General features: G+C 34.5%; 2 protein-coding genes across 4 annotated transcripts; both read right to left on the reverse strand.

Annotated features, from left to right (window-relative positions):
* Positions 1-1,450: 1,450 nt before the first annotated feature.
* Positions 1,451-4,277, reverse strand: LOC114402111. Of its 3 annotated transcripts, XM_028364643.1 has the most exons (3): positions 4,052-4,277; positions 3,864-3,954; positions 1,451-2,832 (listed from the first exon to the last, which is right to left on the reverse strand). In XM_028364643.1, exon 3 carries the CDS (start codon positions 2,747-2,749, stop codon positions 2,234-2,236), a length of 516 nt encoding a protein of 171 aa, XP_028220444.1. In that variant the 5' UTR covers positions 2,750-2,832; positions 3,864-3,954; positions 4,052-4,277; the 3' UTR covers positions 1,451-2,233. The 3 variants fall into 3 exon arrangements, with proteins under 3 accessions (XP_028220444.1, XP_028220438.1, XP_028220450.1); XM_028364637.1 differs by having other exon boundaries at positions 3,864-4,277; XM_028364649.1 differs by lacking the exons at positions 3,864-3,954; positions 4,052-4,277 and adding an exon at positions 3,660-3,816.
* Positions 4,278-6,278: 2,001 nt separating this feature from the next.
* LOC114402131 (DNA polymerase I A, chloroplastic/mitochondrial-like) lies at positions 6,279-15,050 on the reverse strand. Its single transcript, XM_028364654.1, has 12 exons — positions 14,890-15,050; positions 13,504-14,377; positions 13,129-13,320; positions 11,871-12,550; positions 11,208-11,652; positions 10,680-10,775; positions 9,798-9,890; positions 9,522-9,716; positions 8,878-8,970; positions 8,583-8,795; positions 7,522-7,611; positions 6,279-6,873 (listed from the first exon to the last, which is right to left on the reverse strand). Exons 1-12 carry the CDS (start codon positions 14,988-14,990, stop codon positions 6,712-6,714), a joined length of 3,234 nt encoding a protein of 1,077 aa, XP_028220455.1. The 5' UTR covers positions 14,991-15,050; the 3' UTR covers positions 6,279-6,711.
* Between the last annotated feature and the right edge of the window lie 1,389 nt (positions 15,051-16,439).

A 16,439-nucleotide genomic window follows, 5' to 3' on the forward strand; every position in this document is an offset into this window, starting at 1 on the left:
TCTACACGAAATCTTAAATGGCGTGAATTTATTGGAGACAATTTTCACTCTCTCACTTGCCTTCCTGAATTTTTATGCAACGCTTAGATTGTTAAACTTTAAATTTATATGAATTCATACTGCCAGTTTTCGTACTAAATAACACCACTTCTAACTTTTACGTTAATTATCTTAAAAGCTACAACGAGATGATGCAAACGAAGGCATTTTGCTTGGCTTATGACAAGATTTAGAAAGAGGAGATTTTTGTTGCACGACACTTTACGAAGTTGAGAGGAACTTTTTTTAAGTTATTATTGATTTTGATTTATGATGTTTCAATAGAATGAAAGAATATGCTTATAATTTTTTTCTTATTTTTCCAAACTTCCTTAGTAATTATTTTAGTAATTGAATGACTTGACCCAACCTAAATTAAATTTGTTAGGATTACTTAAAATTTAAACCAAACTTGATTAATCATCTAGGCTTTAACTTTCATATTATCTGATTTAACAACCCTATGCCTCACCTATTTATAGTTGTTTTATCTCCTCAACAAAAAGATAGGTATAATTTTGAAGGAACTGGTATATTCTTAAAATGCACACTATATGGATAAATAGTAAGGACCTGGTCCTTTTCGTGAATGAGACACTCCTTAGCTTTGGTTATAAAGATTTTGTTTTTCCACCTTATGAAATGGAATCTATGTCTAAGAAGTGAAACGAACTACCCGTGAGTGTCACCAAAGCAAAGGCCGTGACGATGGTCCAGTAGGATTGGCGGTTTCTGAAGAGTAAGGCACAAGTTCCTCAAACTTGCTCCTTCTCTTTTGGGTAGTAAAGTAGGGTGGCAATAAATTTCTGCACATAAGTAGAATAAAGGGAAGAAATGGATTCCATAACGCAGATAATATTTAAATATACCAAAGGAAGATTCAGATAGCATAAAACTATAGTTACAAATCAACAATTTTTGAGTGAATTAAGATACATATTTTTTTAGATTCTGAATTGGACTCAATAGTGTTTCCATAGCCGGAAAGTTATGAAACTAATCTTTTAAAAGAGTAGAGTAGCATTGAAGGAGTAATTCTTCTAATCACGGATACTTTTCTATTCGCATGATAAAAAAAATCAAATCTCTACCATATACTTAAAGGGTCTAGACTAATAGCCACTTGTGTCACACCTTGTGGGAGGGAATTAAGATACATGAATCATGCATCTTGGTTTCCTAATGGCATGGTTTTTGGCTTATTTCAAAATAACAACTTAACTCATTGATAAATATAGATTTCGTAAATAATGTTACTTCTTTCTCACACTCCTGCAGAACCCCATATGAAACCAAAGATAGAGCCAACCGAAGCAAAATCATCCACAACTCCCTTAACCTGAAACACTCAAATAAATAGTTGCTTTCCTGATTTAGTTAGCTTACTATTCCTTGCCAACTAAAACACCAATTTACTTAAAAAAAGTCAATGGAAGAGATCGTCCTACTTTTACCTTTCACATGAATCCCATCAGATCCACTCTGCAGTGACAAGAGTTCCAAATAACGACCTAGCTAGTAGCATGTACTTAAGAACATGATGAAACTTAAAAAGGTGGCATAGTAGTTAGCACTAGAGTGTTATAACTACAAGCACATGAATGCACTGACTATGTCATCAACCAATTTCCATCTATCTACATAGACCTATGCCATGCATTTCAGTTTCAAATATAGAACATAAGGTGAAGAATTCTTGTGAAACCACATCTTTTGTAACAAAAGAAATGCCTCAGAGTCCCTGCAGTTTCCCCTCTAGAACAAACCCACAAGCCACCCTTAAATCAAAAGATTTTGCTTTCTCCCCAACACCAACCAACAAAAGCATGCTCAAATCCACTACCCTTGACTCAAATGACACAAAAGATAAGGCTGAATTTCCCCCAGTGGAAATAGGAACCCGAGGCACAGTTGCATCACTCATAATGCAAGAAATTCAGTACTTCAGCAGGATTGATTCAAATTCACAAAGGAATAAGTCCCCAACCACAGAGGTGAGTTCATCCATTAGTACAAGTTCTAGAACCACAATTGTATCTACAGTAGTAGAAGAAAGTACAAAGAAAAAGCGAGGAAGCAGCAAGCTTTTACCAAGTATGTGTTCTATGGTGGATGTATCAGACAATGGTAGGCCAAATGGTTCCTCAGCCTTTAGTTACAGGAACCTGAAGTCCGACATGAAAAAATTTCAGATCTAGATTATGCTCTCAGATAGCTTCGAAAAACCAAGCTTCTTGAGACGACTTGCCAAGGGTGTGGCCCAAGCCTTTTCTGCATTCCCACATTTTATGTCCACGATTTCAACAATGTTAGGTATCTTTTTATCATTTTTTCCCCTCTCTGGAGTTCTGACCACTGAACATTTATCAGAACCTAGCATAGGTATTCTCTGTGTATTTCTGCTATTAGTTTTTGTTTTCTGTGGCATGCCATTGCCAGGGACTCTACGGTTTGTATTTTTACTGCTTCCACTGCTACCGGCTTCAACTGATGATTTTCTTTGTTGTAGTCTTTTTTGGGTTGTACTTGTACTGCCACAGGGAACTGAAACAGGAAGTGTTTGAGTTTTACTTCTTGTTGAAGATACCTGCTTCTTTGGTGCAGAAGAGATGTGATCCAATTCCCTTGTCATTAAGGAACTGATTGTTCCAGTGGTACCTAGCTTGATGGATCCTCCTCCCCCTTTTATACCTTCCACACTCTTAGCCATGCTTCTATTAGTAACACCTCCAATTCAAGATCCAAATGTTCCTGTCTTTGAGATGGATGTTCCCAGTAGAATTATTCAATGATCTGTTACAGTTACAAATTACAGTGATTTGAGATGTAAAGTCATAAATTCCTTACAAATTATTTGGTTTGGTTTGTCTTCTATCAGTTCTAGAATTAAGACCAGTTTGGATAAATTTCTCTACAAGTACTAACCGAAAAATAAAATAAGATAAATGAATTGAGCTTCTTTCTTACAATAAAATCAACTTATACACTTTAACTTTTCGAGAAATTAGATGATTTAACTTTCCAAAAAATTAGATGAAAGAGCTTCTATAAAAGTTAAAGGCAAAAATTTAATTTTAATTAATGGAAGGAGCTCAATCCTTTTCCTATAAGTACTTATAGATAAATTTATCCAAACAAAGCCTAACTATAGAAATAAAGAGATGTGTCATATTATGCAAGAGAAAGAGGAATGGGATGGGGAGTTACTAGATTCACTAACAAAAACATAGTTCCATTCCAGCATCAAATCAACAACATCAGAACAGCAATTCTGAAATAATTCAAAAACATTATAGACTGTGCATCATGATTTCAAAACAAAAGAGGTACTCATAATGTACTCTCTCTTTGTATGCCATGAGACAACAACAACCACACTTCATAACTTCAGGATGAGAATGGCAACTATAATAATCTATCATGGAAGCAAGGGGAGAGAAAAAGAACTAGCCCACATAGAAAAAATTCACTACCAAATCACAATGGTTGCGATGAAGCAGAGTCAAATCTAAATCATTAACAGAACCCAGAGAAGGGTAAAAGGAATCCAACTTCACCAAAAGACAAGCTAAATCAAACTCAAGAATCATCAAATTTGAAACTTAAATAAGCATACATACACAAAGAGAGAACCAATGATTTTGTTTGAACAAAAAGGCATTAACTTCCAATTCAATCAAATCGCCTCACTTCAAAGTGTGGCAATCTAATTCTAACAAGTAACAACTCATTACTACACGACACTGCAGAAGAAAGAAACAACATTTTAGATCCACAAAGAGAGGTAAGATCAAATAAAGGGAAAAAAAAGTTGGGTATCGTACACATAGCAAGCTTATGGCTCCACAAGTATGCAAATTGCAGATTTGAAACAGACCCAACAGAGGTAGGGAGCGCTTTTGCAATCTTTTTGTGCTGAAATTCAGTGAAAGTGAAAGTTCAGAGGCAACGAGTTTGAGAAACTGCTTCTGTTCTAGAAAAAAATCATCATATCATATCTAATCCAACAAACTTTGAGGCACAGTCTGTCTCATTTTGTAGCGTGCGCATCCAATGCTGCGTTGATTTGACTCACAAACATCATCGTCGTGGAAAAGTTAACTTTCCCACCAAATACTCACTACTCATTATGGAGAAATCAAATCAAATCATAATCATAATCTCAACATAAAATACTGGGTGGAAATTCCAAATGGAACGCCACTCTCTAGCACTATCTTTCTTTTATTACTTGATTTAATAGACAAACTGCTAAATTAATTTGTTACAATAAGTTAGTAAATGTAGATGGAAGCATTAATGATGTTATATCCTAATTGAAATTGTAATAAAGTTATGTTTGAATAATTTTTTTATAAGTATTTATAAGAGAAGAAAATATAAAGGAAAAATAAATTAATTTTTTTGGTATAAGTTACTATGAAATTATGCATTTTATTTTTATAAAAAAAGAATTCATCTAAAAGTTGTGATATAGTAGTATAAATTGATCTAATTTATAACTTCAATAATTGGTTACTAAAAAATTTATCCAAAACCTAAGTTTCAGATCCCAAGAGAAAAGGGCAAAAAGTCAGAAAATGGGGCTGATGAGTTCACAGCACAGTGGACTATAAAAAGGATCACGTGGTTACAAACCGGCCAAGAATACTTACCTGCCCTCATTCCGAAGTACGCGCTCCACTCTATTCTAGTACTACAATACTATAATGTGTTTTTTATTTACTGTTACAATTTACAATGTTTTTTTACTGAAATATTAATAAAACTTTTATAAATAAAATTTATGTGATAGTAATTTTATTCTATACTAATTTTTAGAATAGAATTATACGTAATTGATTTTTTTTATTATTGAGAGCATATTTATGTTGTCATTATTTCTCTTTAAAGGTATTTATATTGTTTTATAAATATATATTTGTTTCTCATTTTCTACTCAATTAAATATGAGAAGAGAAGTTAATTTTCTTTTCCTTTAACTTTCTATTCTACCAAATAACTGAAAAATCATTATATATTCTATTTTATTTATTTATTTATTTCCACTTTTCTTTAGAAACCAAACATATTGTGTTTCCTTAGGCCACGCCATTTCAAGGTCCAAACCCTACCACATGCCCTATACAACAAGCTCAAGGCTCCCCATTTGGAAATTGCAGCTTTGAAACAGACCCAAAATAATATTTTGCGCTGAAATTAACCGAAAACCAAACTTCTATTTGGAATTTTGGATAAAGGAAATGCATGTAGTGACAAAACTTTTTATATAAAAAAATATTAACTCATGTTTTATCATAAATAACTAAAGCATATAAATTACGAGTTTTTTTTTAAATTATATATTTTTCAGTAATTATGACTTTAAAAAAATTCATTTAAATTATTTATATACATAATTATGCAGTTCAAATATACTTTTGAACTCTCCACACAATTCCTCTCGCAATAAATATACTTAATACAACGTGTCATAAGCTCTTCAAGAACGGCATATCCAACCAGCAATTTTGACACACTCTCCGCGTCTCATTATCGAGTGCACGTCCGCTGCTATGATTTGATTCACATCATTGTGGTAGGTGTGCTAAAATTAGTTTTCCCCACCAAAAATATTCATAATTCAGTAAGAAAACTATTTCTAATCGAGAACACAAAAATAGTGGGTGGAAAACTGGAATGCCTTTAACTAGAATTAACTTTCTTAATCCAATAAATGGCATTTATTTTTAAATTTTTTTATTTAAATTCAATAAAAAATGGGTAGGTGAAAGTTTGTGAAAAATAAAAATGAATGATGAGTAATAATAGAACCCACTTACGATATGTAACATGTAAATAAATAAAAAAAATTCTGGAATGGAAATAAAAGTTTACTCATTCACAAAATAATAAAGCTGAAATAGAAACTTGTGTTCTAAAAACGAGGTAATTTGCAGTACATAGATTTTATATATGATCAATTGACAAACTTTCCATCAAAGAATAACAAGGTAATTTGCTCCTGCCAGGCATGCATAACGGTTAAAGTAGGTCCATGGTCCATTCTTGTACACCATTTTTGCTCTCGTTCATAAGATAATAATTCATTTTTACAGAGTATCATAAATTCATAATTCTGCTTGATATTACTGAAATTTGTCACCGGCTATACTGATCATTTGTGCATGCAAAGTGCTCTATTTGAGCGTCCAATTGTCATTGCATGTTGTTTCTACAAAGTATATGTTTGCAACAGATCAACAGAAATGCAGATACATTCATTTTGTAATAATTTATATACAATATTGATATTGTTTGCATCAACCAAAAACAACAAACCGGTACATGATGCAAGGCATGAAAAACCGGTATACATTCAAAATATAGAAGCAAAAAAACAAAAAACTGCTAACTAGAGAAGTAAAATGCCGAGGCCAGTAGTTTTGGCCTTTTTCTTCCTTCAAAGCAAATCGTGTTATGCTTCGGTATTACCAAAACATATCACTGGAAAATTTCCTAGGATGTCATAAACCTCTATAGAAATCAACAACCTCATATAATGATATTTTAGGCATATAAAGTTCGCATTGAAAATAGAGGCACTAGAGTAGCAGTATCTTTTGATAGCAATCACCAAGGGAACCATCTCCAAACAGTTGTCATGGATTTTCATGTTGTATAAGGGACTACCTATTTCCCAGAGTACCAGTTTTGAGCACACTTGGCATCAACAGAGAGGTCAACTTTAAGAATATTTTTGCCGTTAAAGGGTTTGGACATGCACTCAACAACTATGGACTTCGCAACCTCAGCCGATTCCGTTGGTCCTTCCAATATGACTTCATCATGAACCTGCTTTGACATATCCAAGAATCTTAGCCAAAAAGTAGCAAGTATGGAAAAGATATCTGAACACATTCAGATTTGAAATAACCTCAATATCAGAAAATACTGATTAAAAATAATGGTTGATAGAAATTGTAACTATATATGGTTACTAATATCGTTTAATTGGTTTAGATTAAGGAAAGCGCCTCAAGTTGGCAAAATGAACTACTTGTGTGGTGGAATAATTCACCAATGGAACAAAGTTGTAATGTAACTGCAATTACATTGGTTGATAAAAAGAACTACAGCCAAGATAATGTCATTAATAATCAACAGGAAAAGAAGAAAAAAAAGGACGGACTACATAGGTATCACTTAATTTCTCCAATAATCCATACAAAATGTTTTGAGATGACAGATGCATAAATTATTGAATACATAGTAAGCTTATAGAGTATATTAATCAGCCAAGCTCTCGTTTGCGTATTACTTAATGCTTATTCCCCCAATCCCCCTCCCAACTCAGGGCGAAAGAATGGATAGAATTGATTGTAGATTCAAGAACCTAGAATAATGGCAAGTGAGATCAGGTGTAATTTGCACACACACTACAATTAAAGTGAGCAAGAATTTTTTTTTAAAAAAAGGAAAATATAGGGGGCACTAAATTACCTGTAGAAGTAACTTCCACCCAAGCTCCTTCAACCGTTTATTCTTGGAAATTTGCAACATAGCACACATGGCAACATCAGCTGCACTACCCTGTTGAATTCTACAAATCAGAAACCCAAAAAGAAAGGTATGCATGTGGGAATGGGCCACGTAGTAATGGCATCTCAACAGAAAGCATTGTGCTATTATGAGTCAGAGTGAATCTTCAACATTTCAGACAGCATGATAGGGCTTTAAAGGACAAAGTAATGTGTTTATTTTAAGAAATCATGTAACCACAAGCCATTATCCAATGGTTAAGATTAGCTCATACCACTGCACAAGGGCCTATTTACAAATTTACAATCTCCCCATTCACAGGTAGCATGATGCATGAACAGCAATGAATAGTTTCTAGTAAATGTAATTTCTGTCAATCTCACAATTGAATCATAATTAGTTATAAGTAATGATGGTGTAAACGCTAACTTTAGATAAATCAGACATTATCAGTATATTTAATTAAATAGTAAATAATTTCTTATATTTTCAGAAGTAAATATATTTATATTTATCTTTACATTTACAAACTAATGGAATATATTTACAAATTCTATGGGCATTGTCATAAACCAACAATCCCAAAAGCTATAAGTTGTTAGGTAAAGACACTTGAATGACTTAATATTATATTGCTAACAGGCACAATATATGTAAAGGAAAAATAATTTCACCCAATAATGGATTTCAAGAAAGGAGATTCCAGATAGGGAAAAGTACTAACTAGACTAATACAAGATAACACTATTGTAAGGTTAATACTATCAAACTCTATTATTCACAGCTCTATCTGGACTATCATTTCAATATGAAGTTTGGAATATGATATTTTACAAGTGGGCTTTGAAAATATGATCTTATCATTCATTGTTCTTAAAAGGGAAAAGTTCCAAACTAGACAAGAATCACAAGTTAAATAATTCAGTACATATTTTATTTACTAACTTGAGAGTGTAAAGACAGTTTGATAGATGAGGGAGGGAGACACAGTATTGATTTGTTTATTAGAAAGAGCTAAGGACCTGCACTGGAGTATTAATAGCAGCTCGCTCAATATGACCTTTTTGATAGGTGTTAGCTTGGGCCATCAAAGGGAACCGCCGAGCTCGCCCTAGCAATGTGTAAACACAATGTAACACACGAGCTTCCTTTTTACGCTCCTCTTGCCATTGCAAAACCTCTTTTCTATCATTGTACCAAAGGTCAACTGTTTTCTTAGCTTCTTTCACAGAAACCTGAGAGTGAACAATCAAATAATAAATCATGGGCACTTGTCACCTTTGTAAATCCCTCATAATGAGTAAAAGTTCAGGGTACCTTCCAATCCTTGGAAAGCCCCACAGGAGTCTTCCCATATGCAATTGAGAAGTTAAGCATTTTAGCTTTTCTTCTTTCAGAAGCAAAGGCATCCTGACATGGAAGGGAAACATAAACCAAAATCAAATTATGAAACGGATGGTTATAAGTTATAAATGTAAACTGCTAAAACAGGCTTTTTTTTATATCTTGAGGGAAGGGCATCAAATAACGTTAAACTGCTAAAACAAGCTTATTAATGCTTGGTGTATTTTGATTTACTTCTATTAATATACACAAACATTATTAAACACATTATATATCCAAAAACTAAATGAATACTCATAATTTTGAAGTCCGTCACAAATAAACTGTAATCCTTCTACTACCACAGCAACGCACTATGTTTTCCCCCTCAGCATTCTAATGTGCAGTAGCTGTCCTTTAATACTATTGGAAAGTTCATAAGTTATTTTATTTGTTCTGATTTTTAATAAAGTAAACTTATTGTATTTGCAGTTGATGGATCTGGTTCCAATCAGAACAAGGATTAGTGCTTCCTCATCCACTGCCAGCACTCTGGTGCTCACTGTATTTGACATCATCAGCTACAAGAAATACCAAACTAAAGACACTTTGTCTTACTACTATCAGCAGACAGTTACCTTCAAAAGAGGAACAGGGGGTTTATCTTCACCAGGCTGAGGATGCCACTCCAGAAGCACTTCCTTTTTCTCAACTGCTTCACGAATATGTGGGTACATATTCATTGCAGTCCTTGAATGGAAATCTCCACCAGCTTCAAAAGCTTCCAACATGCTCTTACAGTCCGCGAGGTGTGCCAGAATCCTAAGTTCCAGCTGTAACAATACAGAAGGCAGTTAACAGAATGAAATTTCTTGAAAAATAGTTCAGTTAGATAGACAATATAGACTATTAACCTGTCCATAATCAGCAACTATAAGAGAATTCCCAGGTGCAGCAATGAATGCTTGACGGATTTTGTATCGGTCCTTTTCCAGAGCAGGTTGATTCTAATTCATGAAGTGTATGTGTTAGGTTCTAAATCGTTTTGAAAGTCTGATTAAATCTAGTATATGTATTACTCACATATGAATGTCAAAATACAAATTGAAAATGAATGAGATGCATTGTGCAGTCCAAATTTAGGATCCAAATAATTGAAATGAAGAAACAGAAAAGGCATCAAGATCAAGTAGACATCAAATAATTACATAAATGTGTATAGCAATTAGCAAGGTTGTGATTAGTCCAAAAAAAACTAATTTTAATCAGGTATTTTTAACTAGGAATAAATGAATACAAAAGAATGTACATTTGAGCAGAGATGTCAAGAACTGACTCTTGACCTTGAGACATTTGTTAGATGGAGGCCTAAAAAGGGTTTTATATTTTTAACACGCTACCTCACAAGAATAATTCAGATTTGAAACACAAATAATCCACAGACCTATTTCACCTTCTGCTGATTTTTTTGCCAAAATTTAGTTAAGAAAAACAGAAGCAAAAAGATAGAGTGGAGGTCCAAAAGGGACTTATATATCTAATATTCAGACACCCTACTAAAAGGAGAAGCTACATTTTAGAAAAAAGCAAAATGATAAAGCCATCTACTAAGAGTTTAGCATCAATGAAAGTGTATGACACCAATTAGTGAACATGCAAGCACACAGATGAAGGTTAATGGTCAAATCTCAAACGTATAGCAATTAAAAAAAATTCAAGTTCACAACAACTACTATTAAAATGAAAATTCCTAATCAAAATCATTAGAAAATTCTGATAAATCTAATTAGAATAACCTGCAGATTTGGCCTTCTTGCTGACAAGCGTCCAGTCTCTGTGTTGATATTTAAGGAACAATGAACACGGAGATCTTTTCCTGATATATTATGTCCCTGACAAAGAGAAACTGCAGCTATTATAGAGCACATATAAAGAGCTTCAGTGTAAAAATACGAATATTTACTAAAAGTTCTAAAATGTAAGTGGTGGCAGTGTGGCACAATAAGCATCCAAAAAATTAGCTTAAACTCAGATAAGGAAATAATTTCTCTAGCCATATCCAAGCAGTGGGAGGACTTAGTATTGACCTTCTCCAATGAGTATTTTAAAAGATCAAGGTATGAGTTGTCAAGCATCTCATTGACTGATGTTTATATGATAACTATAAGTCTAAAAATATCCTTTTTAGGGAAAAAATAGAAAACATCATCAATTTATTACAGACAATATGTATTGTATGGAAGTTTGTATACTAGTTTCAAAATAAAAGAGATTTCAAGCAAGCTCAAGAAAGTTCATATAGCAAACCAAACAATAAAAAATACCTGCAGGGGAAGGATGAAGTTGGAGATCAAAGAGTTGATTGAACAGACTTGACATAAAGCAGCAATTGCATGGCAGGCTTCTCTCCCTTCTTCCTCTGTTGGAAAAGCTGCATAGGCTGTCCCATATGCAGATTTATCAATTTTTACAGATGCAACTTGACTTTGAGAAGGATTTTCATCTTCATCATCAAGATCATCCAAGTTACAATCCTCATCAAAAAAGTCATAATCAGCGGAAATACTTCCAGCCAGGGCCTTTAAAGCATCACCACTAACTGACGGCCAACCAGTTGCTGTGTACATCTCAGTCTCCAGGTTATAACCTAGGCTCGTCAACTTTATATCACGAAATTTTTTTGGAGCCTTCTTGCCTTCTTCAATCACATTATCAACATTGGGAATTTTGAATATTCGTTCAGTTGGAAGTGTCTGACTGGAGTCCTTTCTGTAATGAAGAATGTGACAAGTGAAAATGAAAGTTTTACCTCCATCTATATTCTTCAGCTACTTTGTTGTAAACACAAAAGTTCATAGATATCAAGGTAGGTACCAGCAGTAGTACCGTCATTCATGAATATCATAAGTATTCAGGCTTTGAGTAGCAAATCATTAATTTATTAATATTGAAATAAATGCTACATGTAAGATTTAAACAATGCACACCTGTTCACGATGCCACCAAAAAGCAGCTGGCGCAACTGTGAATCACTTCCCACATTCATATATTGGGCATCAGGGCAATACCTAGTGGCCCATTTGCGGAATCTATTAACAGCTACCTCTTGCTCTGCTTTGGCCACCTTTTCTATGCTTTCGAGATAAGCCCGATCAACTAGCATTCCCTCAGATTCCATCATGACTAGAAGCTCACCAAATGGTCGCCAATATTCATTGTAGAAATCATACATGGTTTTCCCATAAACTGGCAGGCCATCAAATTTCCAGGGCATGTCTGAAAGATGGCTCTTTAGGCTCTCATACAGCTTCAAAGTGCTGCTAGCATCTAAGGCAGAATAGCATATCCAAGGTATACGCTCCTCTCTCTGTAGCTCTTCAACAGGAGCAATGATACTTGTTTTACCCTCAGATCCATCCTTTTTCAATTTTTTCTTACTAAATATAGTTTTCATTGACACCTTACCAGTCAAATCCTTTTCATGGTTCAGCTGAGCCCTAGACATGACCCTTCTGTCACCAGTAAGTCCTTCAAGAGAATAACCCCCATCCAAATGTCTTGAAGAATCCCATAATCGTGCCATGTGCATTGTATCAGCATGAAATCCAGAAACTTTGAATCCATAATTCTCTATAACATGACAGTCAAAGCTATAATTATGCCAGACCTACAGAATGCACCAGTGAATCGGTTATTTCAAATATGGATTGTAATCCCTGGTCATGAGCATAGACAAACCCAGGAATTTAATGCCAATATGATTTTATAAAAGATAGATTTAATTTTCCATTACAACAAGATAAGAACATCTAACAACTACACAAATAAAATAAAATAAAATAAAATAGAATAACAAATCATGCTAGTTCACTTCTATCATTAGATGAAAACTTTGCTGTTCTATACAATAAAACCATGCACCAACTATCCTAAATCAGGTACACATTAACTTAACACTAGGATTGCAAGTTGCAACCTATTCTTAGCATATTATTGCAAAATTGAATATACCACCGAACACATAGTAAAAATCGAAATGTCTCTGTATAATATGACACTAAACTTTTAGATTACCTGAGGTTAATTTCAGAACAGATAGTAGCTGATTGTCATATAACCTAACTAGTAAGGCATCTTTCATACAGTAGCAAGCATAGAATTAAGACTTGAGAGGTGCTGCATGTTGAGGTGACTGGTGAGAAATAGGATTAAGAACATAGAAGGGATAGAAGAAGAAAAGATCACCTTCTTGATGGAAGAGTCACTAAAAAATTCAGCAAATTTTTCTAAAATCTCTTTGCCTCCACCATCAAGAACATCTACCCAGATACAAGACTTTCCACCTCCAAAATCAGCTTCTGGACCACAATAAATGCTGAAGCATGTTATCTCCCCATGATCTACAGGAGTTTCTTGTTTGACATCTATCTTGGCCACCTTTGAAGACAATAAAATCAGCAGATAATATATGTTGCACAAATACAAATTAGTTGAATTCATGTCCAAAGTACACAAACAGCCACACGTGCACAGAAGCAAGAGAGGAGATAATCTTGCTATATAGACTCTTGTGATACGGAGTAACCATAATACAAGTAATTACAGTAAAAAGAATTATACCTCGGTATCACATGCATAAATAAGATGCCGGTACTTTGTTGTAAGCATCTTAGAAACTTCCTCTGCAAGAGGAATATTATCAACAACCAGAATATCATCATATATACTACAAAGCCTATCCCGGAGCTTTGATTGGTCGGTACCACATGCCTGTTTAGTAAGTGTTGCATTAGTTGAATCCTTTGCAGTTTCATCCAAACCATGATCACCATTGACTACAATGACTTTCTCTTTACCAATCCCCAAAGAAGATCCGTTATACTGGTGAATCACCTTTTCAGAATCTGTTAACACCTTTGAATTGTTTAATACAGAATAGTTAACAGAAGATGGGGCATGTGTACCAGGATCCTGCAGTACAATAATGCTATCCCCGTTCCTAGGAACAGCCTGGTTCTGAGCAATGGAAGCAATTCCATTAGATGCAGAAAAACTGCCATTTTCCCTCTCAAATTTATTTGAGCCATTCATTTCCTTTTTATTTTCAGTTAACTTATCTTTTGCCATAGTCCAGCCTCTATAATCACCACCGGACAATTTTTTTCCTAAAGTGGTTGTGGAAAATTCATTGTTGCAAGCAGCCATGCCCACTGTCCTAACTTGCATTTCACACGGACGCAAAGAGTTCAGCTCTTCCTCCTCCGTCATTTCCTCCAACGTGCCAGTTGATGCATTTGAAATTTTCATAGATGAAATGCAAACTGGACTCTTGCACAGAAAATTACGCTTATACCTCGCGCCATTGTATTTATTTAACCCCACAGATGTGCCCTTCAGACAGCATGAGAAATCTGCTCTAGATTGTACAAAATTTCTAAGAACAGTGCTGTTACGGAGGCCATTGTACGAAATTTGGAATGACTGCATTTTTCTTCTGCAATTCACATCATGCAACAAAAACAAAGGTTCCAATCAATGAAATGTAACAGCATTTTATGTAGCCAAGCACTAGCTAACAAAAAGCTCCATCTAGGCATGCGTGGTACAAAAAGAAAATACATATTTTCATCACTCTAATCCCATAACATTAATACTAACAAAAGTTAATCCCAGGATAGCACCCCTAATAACCTATTTCAGGTTTTCTCATCAACAAATTGCCATAGCAGTTACAACACAAGTAAAATTTAAATAGTCACACTAGTCTCAACCTTTCAAAGCAGTAAAGAACAGCAAGACACAATGACCCATTGAAGTCAAGACTAAAAGAAACAACAATCGGCATATTTTACTGTGCAACATAAAAACATTAATTTCTTAAGCAAAAAGTAGGATACCCAGATGGAAAAGATGCAGATTTTTTAGATATTAAAGAGATGGGCAAGGTCAGAAGCAACAAAAGACATGAACTTTGAAGTGAAATAAAGAGAAGGAAGAAGGGTAAACCGTTGGAGAGGCTGAGAAGGTAAAAGGGAAGGAAGAGAGAAGGGACTTGAGAAGCAGCGGCGGCATAAAGGGCAGTGTGGCCTTAAAGCAGAGACCTCCATTGAGGCCGAAATCACCTCCTAGTGCTCCTGCTCCCTCCACAGTTAAACAGATTAGGAGCCAGCTACTTAAATATATATCTATCTATAAGGAGACAAAGTATTTGAAAAAACCTTGGCCATTAATATAAAATACGTATAAAATAAAACCGTAAATAAACATAAGGGGTTATAATATTTAATTGCCACGTAATCTTATGATTAGAAGGCTAGGATGCCACTCTCGGGGGCGGAAGCATAACATAAGGATGGTTGCGGTACAATTTGGTATGGTATAGGTCTAATATAGGTTACATAATGTCATATTTGGATGAGTCATTCAGCATTCAAGTTAATAGACTTTAAATTGGTTGATCTAATAAAAATTTAATGATACACAACCCATCAACTTCAAGTGTGTAAGTACAAAGAGACTTGAAAGCCAGGACAGTTGACATTCTACTAGATAGATACATAACTTACTAACCTCGAGTGCATGAGCATAAAGAGACTTGAAGTAGTAAGGTCGGTTGACATTCAACCGAAGAAGTACACAACCCCACTACCTTGAGTGTATAAGCACAGAAGTACACAACCCCATTTTCCATTGGAAGAAATTCAACTTGTTTAAAATTCCCCAAGTTATAAGTTCATCGTTAATTCAATAACTGGCCAATGTTCAAAAGTAATGTTTATATCATGGATAGATTTAATTGTGTTGAGGTTAACCATGTGTACTCTTGATACCATGGACAACTTTAATCTTGTCGATGTCGATCATGTGTACTATCGATACCATGGACGGTTTCAGTCGTGTCGATGTTGACCATGTGTACTCTCGGTACCACGAACAACTTTAGTTGTGTGGACGGTGTCGATATCAGCCATGTATAAATGGTGGTTTTAGTAATTGTGTTAATTATGTTCATGTAGAACCATAGATACCAATCATGTATAAATGACAATTTTAATAGTCATGTCGTTCGTGTTGATATTAATCATGTATAAATAACGACTTTAATAGTCATGTCGATGCCGACCATGTATAAATGACTACTTTAATAGTCTTGTCGATTCTGATCATGTATAAACGATAGTTTTAATATCTGTGTCAATCATGTCGATATTAACCATGTATAAATGGTGGCTTCAATATTCGTGTTGATCGTGTTGTTTGTGTCAATTCCAACCATGTACAAATGACAATTTTAATATTAGTGTTGATACCAACCATGTATAAAGGCTCTGTCGAAGACTCTTACACCTCTATTTGTGTGGCTTCTATGTTAGACCTAATCAATTTTATGTCTTCATGCCTATTATTGGAGAAAATTGCAAATTGGTTGGATTCAATATTCAATGAATTACACCACCTATACGAGATCAATATCCATGAGTACCATAGCACTATTTTGAGTTTACATTTTGCTATAAGCTCCTATCTAAACAAGACACAAGGGCGTTTGGATGAGT

The sequence above is a fragment of the Glycine soja genome, chromosome 2, assembly GCF_004193775.1.
Source record: "Glycine soja cultivar W05 chromosome 2, ASM419377v2, whole genome shotgun sequence".
NCBI classification, from domain to species: domain Eukaryota; kingdom Viridiplantae; phylum Streptophyta; class Magnoliopsida; order Fabales; family Fabaceae; genus Glycine; species Glycine soja.

Excerpts from the sequence above, each read along its gene's own strand:
- LOC114402111 (XM_028364643.1), bottom strand. The coding sequence starts at position 2,749 with ATGGCTAAGAGTGTGGAAGGTATAAAAGGGGGAGGAGGATCCATCAAG.
- LOC114402131 (XM_028364654.1), bottom strand. The coding sequence starts at position 14,990 with ATGGAGGTCTCTGCTTTAAGGCCACACTGCCCTTTATGCCGCCGCTGC. Across the intron at positions 11,653-11,870 it reads TTTGGTGGCATCGTGAACAG|AAAGGACTCCAGTCAGACAC; the intron begins GTGTGCATTGTT and ends TCTTCATTACAG. Across the intron at positions 9,717-9,797 it reads TAGTTGCTGATTATGGACAG|CTGGAACTTAGGATTCTGGC; the intron begins GTTAATAGTCTA and ends GTATTGTTACAG.